General features: G+C 39.7%; 2 protein-coding genes across 2 annotated transcripts in view; both read right to left on the bottom strand.

The window, feature by feature from the left end:
• Positions 1 to 18835, bottom strand: part of LOC137408751 (putative acyl-CoA synthetase YngI) — a 50310-nt gene extending 31475 nt beyond the window's left edge. The window contains exon 1 of the mRNA XM_068095335.1: positions 18720 to 18835. The gene's annotated coding sequence lies outside the window, so the exon portion shown is untranslated. The remainder of the gene's footprint in view (positions 1 to 18719) is intronic.
• LOC137407992 (uncharacterized) lies at positions 12288 to 15734 on the bottom strand. The gene has a single exon (XM_068094382.1). It carries the CDS (start codon positions 15732 to 15734, stop codon positions 12288 to 12290), a length of 3447 nt encoding a protein of 1148 aa, XP_067950483.1.
• Positions 18836 to 20790: the final 1955 nt, after the last annotated feature.

The raw sequence follows: 20790 nt of genomic DNA, 5'->3' as shown, positions 1-20790 counted from the left end.
AATAATTTATTAGTATATCTATACATATATGTGTATATATATATATATATATCTATACATATATAAATATATATCTGCACATGTCCATCAAACTGGTAACCCGCCCAAAAACAAATGGAAACGGATCTCTTAAGTGGGACTCCTCTACAACCTGAAATGCTTAATATCAGCTGAGGGTACTGCCAAAGGTATATACATGTATATGATATATTTCATATAGCATACCCTAGGACACTTATGCATTTGCCTCATCTAACTTTCGCGTTTTTGCGGAGTCATCCACTCGCGGAAATTTCATGAACGAAGCTAAACTATCCTAACGAACGAGCGAAAACGCGGAATTAAATAGCTTTGTTCATTGATACTGTAAAATGGAATTTTAGAACGACTTATTTTAACGCTTTTATCGACCACTATAGCATCGTTAAGATATAAACCAACAAACTAATTTGGCTGTCAAAATTTATTACGTTATTATTTTGCAATTAATTATGATTATTTTCCCATTAATAATGATTTATAATGATAGGAACTTGATGTCAATGCACATGAATTAGTAGGGTTATTGTTTGTTGGGGACATCAATCAATGCAGTGAGCACCGCATGTTGAAAGAAAATAAGACACACTGACACTCACAGTACTACACAAGCAGCATGGCTCTGGAAAAGTTTGGATTCACCACTGACACCTCTTCAATAACTTGTAATGATTCGTAATTCGTGATTGTAATGATGTGAAGATGAGGCAATAGAGAAAGAGTTAGCTCTGATAAATAACATAAATAAAAAAGGAAGAGAAGAAGTTATAATAACTACACACTGTGCTAGTATCTGTAGCTGTAGTATTACTAGCAGTAGTTGTAGTAGTAGCTGATCTGAACCAGAATTTTCGCCTTGGCAATTTTTGTCTAAAGATGACTAGAATTTTAGAAAGCTTTCAAAATCCCAAGGATTTTGAAAAAATGGAAGAATATCAAAAATCATAAATAGAAATGGAGAGAGTTAGAAACAGGCACGGCTGTCACAAAGTGACACGCGACTGCAGGACCTAAGTGCTAGTCACGCTTGCTTTTTGCACCTATTTATTATACAAAATTCTTTAAGCCTCTGATTGTTTATTTATTATACGCTTGACTGAACATTAGATCATTTGATGTAGGCTTAAAGAAAACTGTATAGTAAATAACAATGCCAATTACAATCAAAGGAAAAACATACGGAGCTTCACACGCTGTGATGCGCAAGATTAGTGAAATACCAAAGGAGATACCGCATATGTGTTTAAGCAAAGAATCAAAACCAACAAGGTTGGGCACATATATAGTCAGTGTAATTAATATGGATACTGAGGAAGAATACAAAGTGTATATGCCAGAAAATGCAGCTGATAGTGCTCTACCAGATAGGGAGTTTGTCTACTGCGGGCTTGTAAAGAAAACCGATGGTAGTGGGTACTCATATCACTGCATAGAATGGCTAGAGTAAATTTGAATTTAAAATAGTTTACTAAGAAAAATAGTGCGACTGACAATCATTTTTAAAGTCTGTTGGCTTTAAAAATTATCTTTAAAGCTTTTCTATAAAATCCGTCAACCGATTTTAAAATCCGTCAACCAATTTTAAAATCCGTCGACATAAAATAAAATCCGTCAACCGATTTTGCAAAATCCGTCGACATAAAATAAAATCTGTCGACATGAAATAAAATCCATCGACATAAAATAAAATCTGTCGACATAAAATAAAATCTGTTTACGTAAAATAAATGGACAAGCTAAAGAAACTATATTATTCGCCGTCTGGCTATCAGCGTGGTAAGACAGCTGCTAGGAAGCTGCATGAAAAAATCCCCGAGTTGAAACGAAGTCAGATTCAAAACTGGCTTGACTGTCAACCCATCTACCAGATTTACAAAGCAGAGCCAAAGCGTATAAAATTTCCCCACTACAGACAAGACAAACCAAATCATACTCACCAAATTGATCTGCTGAGCCTTCCCACTGACAAGGGGTACAAGTACACGCTCACAGTGGTGGACGTCGCTTCTAGGTACAAAGAGGCGGAGCCACTCAAAAAGAAAACAGCGGCTGATTCGGTTGAGGCTATTAAACGTATATATAATAGGTCACCACTGAAATATCCAAAAGAAATAATGTCTGACAAGGGGCGTGAGTTTATGGGAACTTTCACAGAGCTGATGAACGAGAAAGGCATAAAAATATTTAGAAGCCTTAATAAGAAAAAGGTAGCGTTTGTAGAGCGTTTTAATAGAACGTTGTCTGAAAGGTTGTTTGCTCACCAGTACGCTGAGGAAATTAAAACTGATAAGACCAACCGAGAGTGGGTAAAGAGGTTGCCGGGTGTAGTGCGTGCGATAAATGATGAAGAAACTAGTATGATAAATATGAAACCGGTGGATGCTATAAAACTTGACAGTGTAACACAACCCGAGTATGACGAGGTCACTAAAGACTTGCCGATAGACTCATTGGTGCGGTATTTGTACAAACCCGAAGAAGAGCACAATGACACGCGGTACAGAGCCACTGATGCCATTTGGTCAGTAGATGTATACACCATAGATGAGATTCGTTCAGCTGAGAATCAACCATCCGTGTACACGCTCCAAGGCATTGTTGACCGAACGTTCACTGCAGAGCAGCTGCAAGTTGTACCACCCGATACGGAGGGATTAGATATACAATAAATGACGGAAAAAATATATCCCAAACTGCCGACAGCGCCTCCAGATGGAAGTTTTGAGCAATACAACAGAGTGCGCGACATTCGCAATGAGCTGCAGGTTCTGAGAGACAATCGGAATGGTTATTACAAGAAATACAGCAAGGCGGTAAGTGGTCTACAGAATGCTCAAATAACTCTATCATCACTGGCCACCGTGGAATCGACAGCTGGTATCGCTACATCTCTTACTATAGTAGGACTGCCCATTGGTGTGGTACTAACGGATCTAGGTGTTGCGTCAGGTTTGATGGCTGCGGTACTGACACCCATAGCAAAGCACTGCGCCAAGAAAAAGGTCAAGCACGCCAAGAAGCACGCCGTTCTGTGCACTGGCATATCCATGCTAAACAAAAAGATCTCGCGCGTGTTGGATGATAACTTTATTAATGACGCGGAGTTTGAGGACATTGTGAATGAATACAATGCTGTACGTCGTGAGCTCGAGTCTTTTGACGTTGATAAAATAAGAGCGGAGGCTAAAAAAAAGCTAACTCAGCAGCTGCTTCAGCGTATGCCTCGCGCAAAAGAAGCTGAACAGTAAACCTCGCAAAATTTTATACTCTCGAGTATAAAATTTTTATTTAAATACGTTTGCGGGCAGTCCGGCATCCTGTAGTTTCTTCAGAACAAAGCTAGCCATTGCAATTTCTGCGGACAGCATTGCGAGACTTTTGACTTTCATTTTGACGGGTCTATCCTTGAAACCCAGTTCCTTAACCGCTTTTCTAGTGACTACTAACCCTGTAGCTAACAAAGCGCCTTGGTACAGCGCGATACCAATATCCTTGAGAGTGTTGTTCATCTGCGCCATTTATTATACTAGAATATTCTCTTTTTTGGCGAGATGGATTTCGGGATAGGCTCCGGTTTTGGCTCCGGTTTTGGCTCTGGCTCCGGTTTTGGCTCTGGCTCCGGTTTTGGCTCTGGCTCCGGCTTTGTGTACCATTGCCAACCTATCAACAGTAGAGCTATACCGAGACCGACGGTTGTGAGTCTCCAAGCGTGTTCAGTTTCCTGGGTTTTTGCAGAGAGCTCATCGCTAATGTGTGCAGAGAGCTCATCGCTAATGTCGCTCAGAGGTTCTAGAGGAGTCTGCATTGGCGTCATCCTCTTGGGGTTCTTCTTGATCGCTGTCATTTATTTCTAGAGAATTTCCTACTCGTGTATAGTCAACATGGGTGGCAGTAGTAGCCAATACCGAAAGAGGGGCCAAGTACATTCCATAGTCCTAGTAAAACGGTGCAAAGTATTCTTTGAGGAATGCCTCGATGAAAATGTCTTTGCTCAAGTTGGATTTTAGCTCAGCTTCATTATCTACAGGTAGTAGCCGACACACAGATTTTGTCCAGATTTTGGCAAACCATTTGGTCACTTGATCCTTAGCGGCATCGACTACGCTTTGCTCATGTTTGAGATATAGTTTTTTAACATCTTCATCTGGCATTTTGCCGAGATCTTCCTCAGTCTTAACGCGCGCCTTGACTAGTTTCTGTCGGTAGTCGACTGATGTTTTAGCCTGAGGCTCCGGTAGTGAAATTGTCAGTTCCATTTTATTATACAATCGTTTCCATGCCAGGTAGCACTTGATGATTACAAAGCTCTCGAGAGAAAAGCAGAGTTAACCCGTCGCGTAGAATATTTGTTCAATCATTTGCTAAGGATTAAATACTGTCCGAGGTCAGTGTTGACAAATAGCATAAAGGTATTTACTAGTCCAGCCTTTATCTCAGCGTGGCGCTCTGACGGGATAATGTTGTTCTCGCTAATAAGAGTCTCAAAAGACTTTTTACAAGTGTTTTAGGTTACCAAGACCCAATGAATATTTTCTCTAAAATCTTTGGGAGTCGAAACGTAGCGCTGCGTTATGAACCACGTGGTTAGGTTGGAATGACGCTCGCTAAAAGCAATCTTGCTGAGTGATGTGCGGTGTTTGTTGAGGTCCTTTTCCGCGCTGCAGTCGTCAATGATGATGAGCGACTTTTTACCCGACAGTTTGCCGCCTTTGGAGTGTCGCTTGATCAGGCTTTCTAGGTTGTCAACCAAGTTACCGTTGCACAAAACTGTGCACCTATTCAGCCAAGGATGATTGTAAGTCTTGTTGTCGTGGAATGTGGGACAGATGATAAAAATGTGATCAAAAGCATGAAGGTAATACCTTTCAATTACATTTAGCGCGTGATATGTCTTACCCGAGTTTGTTCGTCCGCAAATGATTGCGTTGTGCGGATGCTTTGGAACTAAATTGTCCATTTATTGTTCGATATTACTCAGTTGGTTATTTACAAAAGATACGCATTTGTCAGTCACTAGAAATACAAACGCTTTGAGATCGTCTGGAGTTGCATATTTTGATAGCTTAAGCTTGGCATAGTCTTTGATCTGTCGACCCGTCCCACTCGATCTTTCATCATTAAGCGTTCTGAGGTCTATAACAAAACTAAACTTGTCCGTTTAAAATTTTTCTTGGTTGATGAACGCTTCTATTCCATCACCAAAGTACTTGACCGCGTCCTCATACGAGTAGGGAGATAAGTAATTTGTTGGAAATATCTGATATGGCACGCCATCTATATCTAAAGTGGCATCTGTTAGCATCGGATTATTATAAGTAGTGTTAAAAGAGTTATCCATCTTGAAAAACACCAAGATCGCTCGAAGACCTTCATAGCTCGCGTTTATGTTTATTTCAAACTCGGACTCTTCTTTTTGTACATCCTTGGTCGTGTGAGATTTGTGATCATTGATAATGTGACTATGATTAGAATATTTTTGTTTAATGCTTTCAGCCAAACTTGGTTCTAAAATGTAGTCATATTCCAAGCAGAGATTGGTCAGCGTATACTTACCCGCGGCGAATTTGATATGAAACTCTACATTGTTTTGGATCGCCTGCGGAGTAAAGGCGGCGTCAGTCAAAAATGATCCTAGGTGAAAAGAATATCTCTCATCGTGAATCTTTGCGAGAATGTCTTCAGCCACGCCGTTTATCGAATGTGGTTTCTTTTTAGTTGCCGTAGACTGAATACCTCTATGCGTAAGATCGTAAGTATACTTTTGCTTCGAATGCCAAAACTCTCTATATATCGCTAGATGAGCGTAGTTGGATATGTCGGATATAGTTTGACTATTTATGGTCATCTTAAACTTTTCTACGATCGCCGATGTAAGGTGATCGGGAATGTCCGCTTCAGTTCCAGCGCTGGCTAGTTTGAAATTGTAGGTTAGATTAAGCGATTTGGGGTAAAGAACTGTATTGGGCGTTAGCTGGGGCATCTTAATTACTAGCTCATCGCTAGGACTCGCTGTAGATGGATTGTGCACGACTCGCGCGCGCCATTTGTGCTCTTTTAAACCCCGCCTGTCTCTTGCGGACACGTTATGGTTTAATTCTCCTGTATACATTTATTATAATAATAAATATGGAATTGGAAGGTAAAGACTTTAACCTCGATTTCGATGAAATCCCGGAAGAAACATCATTTATCGAGCCCGCGACATCATTTACCGAGCCGCGCATTCATGAACAAAATGATGCGATATCCAAGGCGAATAATTGGCTCGCTCAAGCTGACTTGCCCAGCATTGATGAAATAATTTTAAAAAAGGGGAAAGGTAGGGTTGTAGATAAACGATTGCTTTCGGCTATTGTTGAAGTCGTAAAACCCCGAGATGTTGGTGGAATAAATGCGGCTATAAATATTTATGATGAATACTCGCGGCGCGGAGGTACTTATGATGACTTTGTTAGTAAAAGGTTTCTTACGCGAGAAGAAATTGATAGCTATCTCGCCTCTTCCATAAATAGCGTACCTAATCCTCCCGTTAACACACCGGGTGTAGACACGCACACGCAAAATACAATCGGTGTAAAACTATCCAAGCTGGATATATACTCTGGTATAGATCATTCCAAGTTTGTTCCGATGGATGACGGTGGCCTCGCGGTAAAAACAAGCAAAGGCTCGCAAATGTTGACTTATGTGCGTAACCCTGAGCTTTTTGTCAAGAATCCAAAGATCCCAACCGCGGAATATCAAGGACTTTTTGGCTTGAACAAAGACGAATACACGAAAAGAGTAGAAAAAGCCAATGCTAGAACCATCGCTCCAGTGGATGAAGAAGTAGATGCGGATCAAGGCAAATTGACTGACTTCAAGTCATGGCTATCTAAACAGGGAGACACGATAAAAGACCGAGCAAAAAAATTCGTAGATCGGCTCAAAAGTAACAGAAAAACATCAGAGTTTAATTATCACGAAGAATTTGAAATGAGTGATATAGAGGGAAGGTTACCGGAACGAGAGTTAGTAGCTATTGATCAAAGATTTCAAACTATAGAAGGACAAATATCAGTGGCTGTGTCAAAAGCTGCGGACCTGACACAGCAGATACAACAACTCGATGCTAAAGAGGACAAATCTCCTAATGAACTCGCAAAGTTGCAACAACTAAAAGATGAGTTGGATGCGCAAAATGGTTTAATCAGCGATCTAAAAGGAGACTTTTCGGATAATACAGCAAAGATGCGAAAGCAGCGCAACCTAATTTTAGGCATTGGTGGTGGGTTAGCCGCTGGAGGAATTTTAACAGCCATATTTGAAGCGGTAGCGAATGCGTTGGGATCTGATGCGGTAAAAGATCTTATTCCTAAATCTACCGATCCGAAGGATATTATCGAAAGCGGCATTGGCAAAATTATCAAGAAAAATCTGGAAGACTTGGCTGCGTACTTTCATGACAGATATCTAAACACTTCCGGTGCAGTACAAGCATTTTGGCACATGATGGAAAATGCTGTAGATTATCTCGAAAGCAACTTGTGGATAATCATCGCCGCGGCATTAACTTTGTTAGCGTATGAAATAAATAAGCACAGATAAATCTCTTATGACGCCATAAAAGATTTTTACAAAAATTGTTGAGGTTTGCGAAGATTGTTACAAAGATTTTTACAAAGATTTTTGCAAAGATTGCGAAGATTGTTACAAAGATTGCAGAGATTGTTGCGTGAAGATTTTCCCACGAGCAAACGAGCGGAGTGAAGTGTGGGAGTTTTTATGATAAATGCATGTGCACACAACTTACGAAAATTATTCATCAACAATGAGACGAACCCTCGTCAAGAAATTTCATCAACAAATTTAAGCATCGGAATTTAAAGTCGTTAAAGTATAATAATGATACAAAACACATTTAAACCTATTTAAATATGTTACCAAGTGTTTGTAAACCTACGATAATATCTTAAAACTTACCCATCTGATCGGATTATATACAAATAGACAGATTAATTTGAACGAAAATCGCCACAAAAAGCTTGAAAAGCTCGGTTTAATAAAAGTTAAGACCGAAAATTGAAACGCCGATGGACAGATAATAGAACGATGAAGTCTTGCGCATTTCACGAAAAATTAACATGTACGTTTCACCAGTCTATAGCATTGTCGAATTGCCGAAGGTTTTGGCAATTAACACAAGAGTACAGAAATCGTTTCATTTTTGCCGATTTCAATTTTTTCATTTTCATTTGCCTACACATTTGAATACTTTCCCATTCTAACTGATGTCCAATGCAGTATAAGTAAAGCAAATGACGATGATATTTTTTAACGCTTCTTATGAGATTATTACAATAATTAATTATAAGTTTGGATGACTACAGAACAATGACTACGCAGTACAGACTTTCTAAAAGTCTAACGCAGTGTAAGTAAAGGCATGACGATGATATTTTTTCTAACGGTTCTAATGAGATTATTGCAATAATTAATTGTAAGTTTGGATGACTACAGGACAATGACTACGTAGTACAGATTTTCTAAAAATCTATATAAATATCTCAACTTCGTGATATTGTTAGCTATGCCGTTTTGAAATGTAAACAAAATTGTGCATTGGTTTTTTATTATTACTATATAAATAATATTGGTTATTCTAATAATGTCAGTGCATTTTACTTCTAATATTGGCCAATATTGCATTTCTTTTTTTGCAGGAGGAGAGATATAAAGATATAATCTTTTCCTTTCATTATTGCTATTTGTTGTATATAATAACACCCAGTACATTACAGCTACCATTGCAGTTATCCTATTTGACTGCTAATACTGCATTTCTCAACCATCAGTACCCTTTATTTTTTCCAAGATCACTTTGGTCGTGGGCTGTATGACAGTGGAATTTCTAGTTACAAAAATTGTTGTTTAGGTTTGCGAAGATTGCAAAGATTGTTACAAAGATTGCAAAGATTATGAAGATTGTTACAAAGATTGCAAAGATTGTTAGAAAGATTGCAAAGATTGCGAAGATTGCGAAGATTGCGAAGATTGCGAAGATTGCAAAGATTGCAAAGATTGTTACAAAGATTGCAAAGATTGCAAAGATTGCAAAGATTGTTACAAAGATTGCAAAGATTGTTACAAAGATTGTTGTTTAGGTTTGCAAAGATTGCAAAGATTGCAAAGATTACAAAGATTGCAAAGATTGTTACAAAGATTGCAAAGATTGTTACCTTATTGGATTAGCGCAAAACCTCCTACACCCGCAGCCGTGGCAGCGCCTACAAAAACTCGCTCATATTTTTTTTGTTCAGAGCTAGGGGTGTAATCTAAAGAAGGTGCTTTTATATCAGGGTGAGGTAGTGTAGGCTTTTCACCGTAGAGCTTTTCATAAGTATCAAAGGCCGAATTTACTGAGTATATTTCATCGGTAGCCTCCTGCTTTTGAGCATTTTGCTCGTTTAGCCAATCTTGGTTTTTGGCTCGTTTGATGTTGTAATCCGCTTGTTCAGCGTTTAGCTTTTCTAGTGCCTCATTATGTCTCTTGGCTTCTTCCTGAGCTCCATTTTTATCAATCTTTGAAAAAAGATAATTTCCACCGGCGAACGCTAAAGAGTTTACGATGGCTCCCACTACCATAATAGCGATGCTAGCCATTTATTATATCTCATAAAATACTATAAGCTCTTTTATATCAGTACTGGATACAACACAGGTCACAATTCCGTCTACCTGAAGATTGATCGTGTGTAGTTTATTAGTTAACACCCCGGAATATGTAACAATTTCGGATTCGTCATTAACAAATTGTACATCCAATCTCACAACGGATGAGTATGGCCAGTAGAGAATAATATCTTTGATATTTCCACCTCGAGGAATAACTAGCTGAAACAAGGCTTTTTTATCAGAAACACTTATCCGCTTTTGCCTGACTTGATGCACAGCCACGGATTTTGATTTTGGTCTGCCATACATTTATTATACGGCAACTCAATCTCAACAACAAACTTGCCAAGATAGGCATTACCTCGTTCATCCAAGATTGACACGTTTAAGCTGTTGAGCTCGCCAATGAGCATGGATTTGTAATTATTAGTAGGATGGTGTTGTATTATTTCTCCCACATCAGTTCTGCCTATGGGAATAATTGAAAGGAGATTTGATCGTTTACCGTTCCATAAATTTTTAGACGTGTCTATTCCATCGATGTATAAATACAAACACAATGGGGTCAGATATAAATATTCATTCTCTATCAGTTTGGCTAATCCACCCGTAATCGTCGCGTCAGTACTAACCTTTAAAGTGTTTTGATGAACTTTAAATGCGCCTGGTAATTTGGAAAGGAGCTGCTTGTACGTGTAATACCCCGGCTGAATAGTAGTCGCTCTACCGTTGTACGTGTAACTGGTCACCTCGGTCAAATTGTAAAAAGATAAATATAACGTGATTGTCTTAAGGCTAATACCGGTTGCCTTCACGGATCGATCGAGCTCAATGCGACCGGTTTTGTTTATTGTCAAAGAGGTCATTTATTAATAAATAACTGGACAACTATCTAGCGGTTGTCCCATAGATTTTTACAACTTAACTGTCGTTGTAGCGATAGACGAACATAACAAAATATCGTATAGCTTTGTCAAAAAGTTTGTCGATATCTCACCAGCACCGGTAGTGATAAAAAGCTTTGATGATGTCAATCGATGGTATGATGACCCCATCTTATATTATTTTCAGCAATATAAGTTTGCCTTATACTGCGCGACCGCTTTGTGCGGTGTGAGTAAAGATCAGCTGACACGAGATCTACCTCTTACAAAAGCTATTTTAAACTTTCACGTTATGTACCAAACTAAAAAGATGTTGGCGCAAATGGAGATTAGAAATCCAGGAGATCGAGATTTTGATCCGTACAACAATCCTTACAACAAAACTGAGTACTGAAAATTGCTCAATGAGTTTAGAGTAACCGCTAAAGATATTCCTGAGATTGATCAACCAGCCAGAGGTCTCGGATTTATCATACAAGACGGTGGTAGTAAAGTAGGTTCTCTACAAAAACAGATGGCTGATCTAGGCAGGCATCACAAACCATATCCAAAATATCCATCAAGCAGTAAAGATAAGACGGATATAGATGTGCAACGGAGTGGTGCCAATGGTTGGGGTACTTATTACCAGTTTCTGGAGTGGAATTCGAGTGCAGGTACTAAAATGGTTTCAGTAACTCAAGACCCATTTGACTACAAAAGGGTAGTGCCCGACCATAGTAAGTCATTCACATCCCCCGGAATAGTTAGACTTAATGATAGTATTAGAGCTTACGTCTACTGTTTGCTAGGAACTCAGGTGCAAGCTAGACAAGCGGGTTCCTCCCTTGAATCTCAACAAGAATTTTTAGTTCTGGTCAATGACTTGATCATGAAAAAGTAATCTCTCCAAGATTCTATATCAAACTTTGAAGACGCCCTCACTAAAACACGCGGGCAAACAAATTATGTTATAGCCAAAGGTCTGTACATGATACCGTCAGACTTGAACTTGAACGCTTTAGGACAAAGCGTAAAAGGATTTAACGATAAAATTAAAATAGCCCAAGCGTTTGATAGCGTGGGAATAAAACCTCCACCACCGAAACCAAAACCCACCCCGCTAAAGCCTTCACCAAAACCCAAACCCGCGCAACAGCCAAAACCCGTGCAACCTTCGCCACTAAAACAACCAAAACCTGCGCCACTACAACAGCCAAAACCGATGTTAAAACAGCCACCTGCGCCACTAAAGCAGCCTCCAGCACCGACACTAAAATCAACTCCTTCTGTAAAGCCATCTATATTTCCTACAGAATTATTTTTACCAAAACCTGAGCCTTCTGTAAAGCCATCTACAGAATTGCCGCCATCTGAGGGCAACATTCCCGAAGGAAATAAACTGTTAATCGGTGGCACTATAGTCATCGCGGGTATAGCTTATTCCATGATGTAATTTTATATGACTGTATAAAATTATGACAATGCGGCTTGTAGAGCCGCCTTTTTCATCGTTTTGTACCCGGGTATACCTTGTGCCTTGGCAAGCTTTTTGAGTTCCGGTACCTTGACACGCCTATTCTCATACCTAGATATGGGTCTACCTCGAAGTGTATATCTCTCAGTAGACTCTTTATATTCGTCATACACAGGGGGTCTGATGAGATCAAACAACTCCATTTACTATACAAAACCTTTAAGGCTACCCTCTTACGGAGCCCCCCCAGACTTTCAGGAGCTTGACGCAGTAAGCGCTTGTTTTATTCTATAATGCCCATGCGCGAAGCTGTTTACCGGATCCGTGTAATAACGCTTGTCGTCAAAGGTGGAAAGAGTCTTTTTGCTAAAAGTCCAGTTCTGGATCTCGTGCAGACGCGATCGGAGGGTTGTCATTTCCGCTTCTGGAGCAGGATCTCCGGTATTCAGACACCGCTTGTACGTCTCAAAGCTTAGATTCTTAGTTACGCATTTTTTGACACCCTTGCACTTACTCACACCTTTGTTTCGTTTCTTAATTTCATTTATCAGACACTTGCAGTTCTTAGAGTCTTTGCAGGAACATTTTGTTCCTTTACTAGGTTTTCTCTTTTTGTTGGGTATGAGGTTTGCCTCAACAGATTTATCGAGATTCCATGGTTGATACTTTATGTAGTATGACTTGGCCTTAAAAGACACAAACTCTGCAATTGGTTGTCCACCACCTTCATCCTTGAGTAGACCTATCACTTTCTTGTTTTTCACGCTGTAGCACGGATGATCTTTAGGGTAGTTGCTCGTATCATAATTTTCGAGCGGCATTTCCTTATAAAAATCTTCCGTCTCGATTAATAACACTAAGCTGTCCGTGTCAGTATACATCATTCTAGCATCAGGGTATTGCCGTCGTATGTCATCGTAAAAGAATTCGTACATGAGCAGTTTTGATAGATCTAAAATGGCCTGACCGACGTAAATAGGTTTGTTTAGGGCCACTGTAGATTTGCTCATGAGAATGGCCGCCAAGTTGTCATTAAACTCTTTCTTACACTTGAATCGCGGCTTATTTATGAGCTTTTGTTTGCGATTCATTTTAGTAGTCAACTCTACATCTATTCGTTTGCGAACATTCTCCATCGATTTCCCGAATACCGCATTGTTCATGAGCTTAAAAAAGTCCTTTTCAAAATCAGTTTTGACCTTTTTTCGAAGCTTGGTATTTAGTCGAATGTACGGCTCCATCCATGCACTCTCCTTAAACTTGAGGACTCTGTGCACTTTAGTCAGACGCAAGCCCTTTTGCAAATAAAACTTTAGAATTTTGTGGTGCACAACGTACTCGCGCTTATCTCGAAGGTTTGACACCAGCTTAGGAACTTTTGCATAGCACGGCTCTCCAAGCTTGTCAAGCTCTCCCACATCGCGCATATACTCTGACCACTGATCAGGTTTCATAGATTCAGGTGCCAGTGGATAATCATTATGTTCATCGTGGAGCTTTTTTGGGTATTCCAAGTCCACCTCCGCAATGTAGCCTTCATCATCATTAATGTCTGGCAGGTCCTCTTCCCACTGAAATCCACCAGTCGGTAGCTTTTGTGACATTGCCCATCCATATAGGTTATTCTCATCTAAGTACATCAGGTAGTTCGTTGGTTTCTTTTCGTCATACCCCTCGACATAGGGGTTGTTGGCTTTGGCAAATCGAATACCTCCGCATGTAGAAACGCCACCTCTTATACCACTCTCTACAAAATTGTACATGTCTACATTACTGATGAGCTCTAGTTCTTGTTTTGCTATTTTAAACAATGCATCCCATGACAATGAGGGTGCTGAGATGTAGTGACACGGATCAAGACTATATAAATTCATGGCTGTCGATCTATGGCTCTCAAAAACATCAGTCAAAAGCAAGACATCCGTCTTAAGATAGAGATCATGATAATCACCCAAAGTCTCGCACCGCAGCTCTTTCCACACTTTTTGAGCGTGCCGATAGTTCTCACCACTTATACCGGCATAATTTTCAAGCGATGAACTAAAGTACTTTTTATCCGGGAGTCGTCGTTCTTCAAACCGCTCGTGAGAATCCATGTACTCGTACGGATATACACCCTTCCTGGAAAGTAGTCCGGCATGCTCTGGATACTCTCGTTTCAGGTGCGGTAGATCATCTAGGCCTTCCACCAATTTAGCCAATGAGCTATTGAGGTGCTGGAGGCTGTCTATAAACTCAAACCTGCCTATTATCATAGACATGTATTTTTCATCGGTATTGGCTATAACATCAATATCCTCTGCCCCCTCAAACTTTGTATACTTGCGCAACTGCTGCCATAGGAATGACTTTTCAATCACACACATTTTATGAGCCACTCCCAACTTTTTGTCTGGAATGTTTCGCATCACTAAAGGATCATCTTCATATCCTTCCAAACCGCATGCAAAGCAGCGCTTAGGGTCCTGTGGCTCATTTAGACTATCGTGTTGATATAGTTTACACTTTTTATGTACAACCAATTTGTCAATATTGCGTTTATACACAGTAACCAGAACTGCATTGACATCGGCCTTTTCCTTACACATGTAGCATTTTATTTGTTTACCATTCCAAGCTTTGGTGATAAGGTGAGAGTCATAGCCACGAAAATTGTGAAATATCACCTTAATCTTTTTAGTTTGTCGTAAATTAAGATTGCATTTGTTATGAGCCGGACCTCTATACAACCCCGATACATGATCGTGGTCCCTAACCATAGACTCACCCTGCGGTTTTTTACATATCCAGCACTCCGATGTACCCGCTTCAACATCGCGATAAAATTTTTGTTCCTGTTCAGGAGTGATGATCATCTCAGCAATCGGTATACTATCAATGTATTCTTTCAACTCGTCTAACACCTTAAAGAACTGCTCCATACAATCCTCGCCTCTGTACATTTCAAACCTTAGTGACTCACCCACGCTATTAACCAACTTTAACCCATACCCACACGCGCTATGTAATTTTGTCTCTCTCTCTATAACTGACTCAAAATCTGCGTAGACTGTGTACGGTGCTTTCTCCATGTTCTTAAAGTTTTTAAATTTCATTACCGACCCCGGTTCGGGGATTTTAACAGCGCAAGTTCCATCGTGAGCGGCTAGGCACCCTTTGATGTGGTCCTTAAATGTTCTCTCGCACGTAGCGTGATGAAGGCAGCGTAAGCACGTGTGTTTGCTATGACCACCGGTCATATCCGTTTGCTTGCGCATTAATGCAGACACGCTTTTAATCCACATGTAATGATCCTTGTAGAGAAGCAGGTTAACCTCGGGAATACCTTCCGCCTCCTCAGTATACAACCGGTTATCCGTGTGGACAATCTCCATTCTGCCGTTTTCTCCCTTAGATTCGATCCACTCAAACGCATTAATCACAAGTTTGTTCTTGTTAGCAAACTTTTGGATCTGGTCTATGGTGACCGGGTACTTTAACATTTTAGTTTTTAAGGCATTTTTATACGGGATGTACTTTGATAGCCTGTCTACATGATCCGATGATGGGTATAGGCATGAGAGTACCGCCCACAAAAAGCACTTGTTTTCATCCAAAGCCTCTGGATCTATTTCTTTTATTTTTTTAACTAACGCTGATTTCTTGGTTTTGGTAGTAAAAGCAATGTCCAGAGACTTTGCAATCCGTTTTATCTCTGCCATTGTTTTGGGACCTCCATTGTTGACGTTTATTACGGCATTTTTGTTCGCTAAAGCTTTAGGGGTTGATTTGTACGTTCCACCTCTTAGAGGTTTCCACCGATAAATTTCCAAATAAAATCTAGATACTCTCTCCAAAATCCACCCCGAACCGTTGTTCGTAAATTCATCAATTTTTCTGATTATATTCGCTAGCTGTCTGTTTAATTCTTCATCTAGATTGGTTGATGCTAGGATTGGTACGGCGCCTTCTCTAGGAGTACCCCAGAATCGAGTGATTATAGTACCACGCTCCAGATGGGAGAATGCAACTTCAGCACTTACGCAAAGTTTTTTAGTTCGGTTAAACACATCATTAATCCGACCTATAATGACAGGTTTGGCGTGATTTTATACAAAGTCTATGTGGGCTGATTGATAACTGGATACATCTATAGTAGATTTGTTGGTGACCTCGTCTACAAAAGTGGTTCTTATCTCCACCCGTGGCGCTCTGTCAACACCTCTCAATGCGTCCACCAAGTCCGCTTTTTTCAAACGCGGCCCAACTGTTATATCTCTGGCTTGAGCTAAAGATTTTAGATCTTTCATACTCAAGTCATCCACTGTAAGACGTTTCTTGCCATCGACAATATCCTTTAACTCGGCTTTTCTCAGCTTCGCTGTATTCCCAAACCCCATACGCTTCGCCTCCTCCCTCATCTGACTGGAGGTAGAGTCTCCATACAGGTTTCTCACATTGCGGAGGGCATCATCCGGGTCAGGCTTTTTATGAACACCGTCTACCACTATTGGTATACCCTTACTAGTTTTACCAATCACTTTGGATAGATCGCCCGCACGATACGCTAGCTCCGCTTTGCTCATTTTGCTGTATCCTTTAATACCGCTTTGCTTGGCATCCTGTCGAAGCCAGCTCGTATTCCCCTCTCCGTAGAGGTTTCTAATGTCAGACACCGCCTCAGGTGGTGCCCGCTTTCTAACTGTCTTTTCCATTTCTATTTATTATTACAAAGCTTTAAGCTTACATCAAATGACCTAATGTTCAGTCAAGCGTATAATAAATAGACAATCAGAGGCTTAAAGAATTTTGTATAATAAATAGGTGCAAAAAGCAAGCGTGACTAGCACTTAGGTTCTGCAGTCGCGTGTCACTTTGTGACAGCCGTGCCTGTTTCTAACTCTCTCCATTTCTATTTATGATTTTTGATATTCTTCCATTTTTTCAAAATCCTTGGGATTTTGAAAACTTTCTAAAATTCTAGTCATCTTTAGACAAAAAATGCCAGGGCGAAAATTCTGGTTCAGATCAGCTACTACTACAACTACTACTAGCAGCTGTATCATGTATGTATTTTGTATACTACTTAGAATTACTACAATAAAGATGTTCAGCAATTATTAGCAGCAGTTGAGTGTTTGGGAAAATCAAAAATATCAAAATCAAAATCAAATTAAAATCAAAATACGCTAATATAAAAACAAGCTAAATTGTGACAAAAACATTAAAATTTTCAGCGTAATTAAATTTCATGCTACAGTAGTCCAAGAAACAAATGGCAGCAATCGATCAAATTGCATTATCGATCTCGGCCATACAGTTCTACCTGCGGTTCACAATTACAAAATAGTCCCAAATTGAAATTTTTTTCTTACCGGCGAACCGAACCTGAGGAATATAAATATGTTTGTTCGACTGCATTTATTTTCACATCATTATATTTTCGCACTAATCAGAGTTGCGAAATTAGACTGCAGCGAAATTTTACTCTGTATGCTACTCACGAAACTAAATACTAGCAAAATATAAGTGTCCTAGGGTAAACTCAGAACCTCCAGTTTCGCAGACAGGCAGGCTATCCATTACACTACATGTTCAACTGGCTGTGCTACGGAATAATTGTGCAGACCATACTGAGTACACCGTAACGCAACGCTGTAACGCAACGCCGTAACGCAACGCCGTAGCGTAACGCCGTAGCGTAACGCCGTAGCGCAACGCCGTAGCGCAACGCCGTAGCGCAACGCCGTTACGCAACGCCGTAACGCAACGCCGTAACGCAACGCCGTAACGCAACGCCGTAACGCAACGCCGTAACGCAACGCCGTAACGCAACGCCGTAACGCAACGCCGTAACGCAACGCCGTAACGCAACAATTACATGTATAAGCCATTACCAATTATAAGCAAGCTGGCTTTTGAAAGCTTTGAACTGACACTTATTATAGTAAAAATTTAGACTAGCTCAATTCACTCAAATTTGTTGGGTCAAACACCTTAGCCAATGACAACTCAATTTAACAACAAAGACTAAATTTTCTGCGCCAAACTTTTTTATTACCTGTACAGAGCCAGGCATCCGGCTAGTATATATAATGTATTACATAATATGATAAATGTAATATATATTACATACAACATGTATGATATAAATATTATATGTGCATGTATATAAAAAATGTATAAAAATGTGTCACGTCCATGAGAGTGGTATAATACAGCGGTATATCTCATGCTAACAGGAGGTAGATCTCACACTAAAGGAGCACCCATTAACCTCCTTATAACTAATTCTGACTGACTGTATGGAGGGATGAGGTACTCATACAGCAATGTCAAGTGAGGTTTGTTTGCAATGAATCAACCAACAATAATATAGCCAATAAATTTCATAAGCAAACTAGTTCTTGACTTCTATTCATGCATGACTAAGCCTGCCTAAGACCCTCATTTTTTGCTGGTTTGTCTAGCTGCAAGACTTTGATCACCTGAGCACCGCTGATTGCATCACCCAATTTAACACATCGCAATCAAACAATGTTTCCAGTTTTGCTTCCTAGATTACCCCTAAAGCATGATGAACAGATATTATCCTGGGGATCTTAGTCAACTCCGGAAATAACCTTGGAAGTTTGACCTTGTGCTATTGGTCGATCAATGTCGCTAGTTCTAAAGTTAAAAATATCACAAAGTAGCAAATAACCTACCAGGATATAAGTTTGAAGAATCTCATCTGAGTACTGTAACTGGTATTAGAAGGGATGTTAATAAGCTTCCTGGGAAAGTACCTACCACACAAATAAGCCTGCTCACTCTACTCTCTCTACTAACTTTACTTACCCACTGATACTGATGCTGTTTGAATTACACGCCTCAGTAACAATAGAAATGTGCATTTAGCTGCGGCTTTGTGAGGTCACAACTTTAGAAGCGTTGTATAAGCTATTGTGTGAGTTGTCTCATCTTTAAATGCTAGCTATCTATATGTAATAAGAGCTGTGTACAAAAAGAACAAAAGATTGCATCGCGCTGGGTTTGTCTATTAATTGAGAAAAAGTATTATGTCTGGCTGAATTTAAACTCAAAACATTCAGCTTGATGTACCAACACTGTCAACACCAATCAACTGTCTTGAGGTAATGTGGAATAATAATTATGCATATAGCTATTCTCTGCGCTTCATCGGCACACCTGATGATCTCTCACAGCACACTAAACTTTCAGGGTACTTCTACTACACAATAAGATCCCAATAAAATATTTATGGTAATATGAGCCGTGTCTGTCTGTTTGAAGCCACGGCTGGGTGTTGGAAACAAATTCCGTTGCTTGAAACTAATACTCTGTGACTAAGTACTAGTATTATAGGCTGACTTGCAACCAAATTCGCATTACAATTATTTGGTATCAAAAGATTCACCTTGTTTTACTCTGTTGTGTTGTAAGTGTCAAATATGTGGAAATGTGATTACAAGCTCTTAAAAGCTCAAAAACGAAAAGCCGCCGTAGAGTGAAATCTCTTTATTTCGATGACGTAACAACGAACTTTGGTTATCGTCTTGTCACGTATGTTCTCACGTGAATTGAAAGGCCAATACAAAGCTCAATATAAAACTTATCGTAGTACTAGTTTATGACAAACACTTTGGCTTTTACCGAAAACCCTGTATCAAATATAGATGCTCGCTACTTTACAGTTTTGTTACGGCATTATTCAATCGTCAAGTCGTAATCTGATCATGTGACCCAATACTTTGCATATAATTTTTGCAGCACTTTTCGATTATCACAGGTGACCAACATGCTCATCATGATTATCAGACAGTGATATGTACTCCTTCAAGCTAAGGTTAAAAAGTTTAACGATTTTTTACGGTAAGTTATAAGATATCAGTGCTGAAGTGACAGCATTACAATGACGATAAAACAGACGCGTAAGAACAATAGACATAGTTTTATTGAATGCGTGAAGTATATTTGTGAAAATATTTTGACGAATAAGGTTGCAAGAAAGTGTAAACAGACACCATCTCTCACAACTACATCACATTTGAGCCGTTTTGGAAAGGGAATCCAAACTACGGCGGTCTTGTGTGGCTGCGATTTTCTGTTCGTTTTTGAGCTTTTAAGAGCTTGTAATCACATTTCCACATATTTTGCACCCACAACACAACGGAGTAAGACATGGTGAATCTTTTCGTATCAAATAACGGTAATGTGAATTTTGTTGCAAGTCAACCTTTAAGTATTATGTAGTACAAGTCCCAGGCCTGTATTCCCTGGTTGCAAGTTGGGACTGCAAATGTTAGGTGACTAGTTATGAACACCTGAAGGTTTTGGGGCAGCGTAAGCCCCCAACAGGGTTTGGGGCAGCGTCCCCAAGCTCTGGACCTTTTACGCATCAACAACCTTCAAAGTATGCATAAATACAATCAATTGTAAACATCCAAATCTACATAAATATATTGCTTATGGTTCATGATAGGCAAAATCTTTTCTTTATTCAACAAAAAATATTAAACACGACACTCCAGATTTCTGCAAGGGACATCGACAGAACAAGAGCTATTACTTCTTTATTGCAATAGCTTTTGTTCTGTCAATATATCCATGACAGAAATCTTTCTCAACTGATTCTGTATCTATGTCAACATATTTATATATGTTTAATATTAAAAGATTATTTAGACGAGCCTGCCCCATAGCGCTCCTCATCGATGTTTGGATTTGCTTTGATGCAGAAAAAGATCTCTCACTCACTGCATTAGTGGCAGGCAA

The sequence above is a fragment of the Watersipora subatra genome, chromosome 11, assembly GCF_963576615.1.
Source record: "Watersipora subatra chromosome 11, tzWatSuba1.1, whole genome shotgun sequence".
NCBI lineage: Eukaryota > Metazoa > Bryozoa > Gymnolaemata > Cheilostomatida > Watersiporidae > Watersipora > Watersipora subatra.
Note: the sequence above shows the minus strand (reverse complement) of the source record. Positions and strands in the feature narration are given on the sequence as shown.

Bases quoted from the DNA above. Each gene is read 5' to 3' on its own strand.
- LOC137407992 (XM_068094382.1), bottom strand. From the start codon at position 15,734: ATGGCAGAGATAAAACGGATTGCAAAGTCTCTGGACATTGCTTTTACT.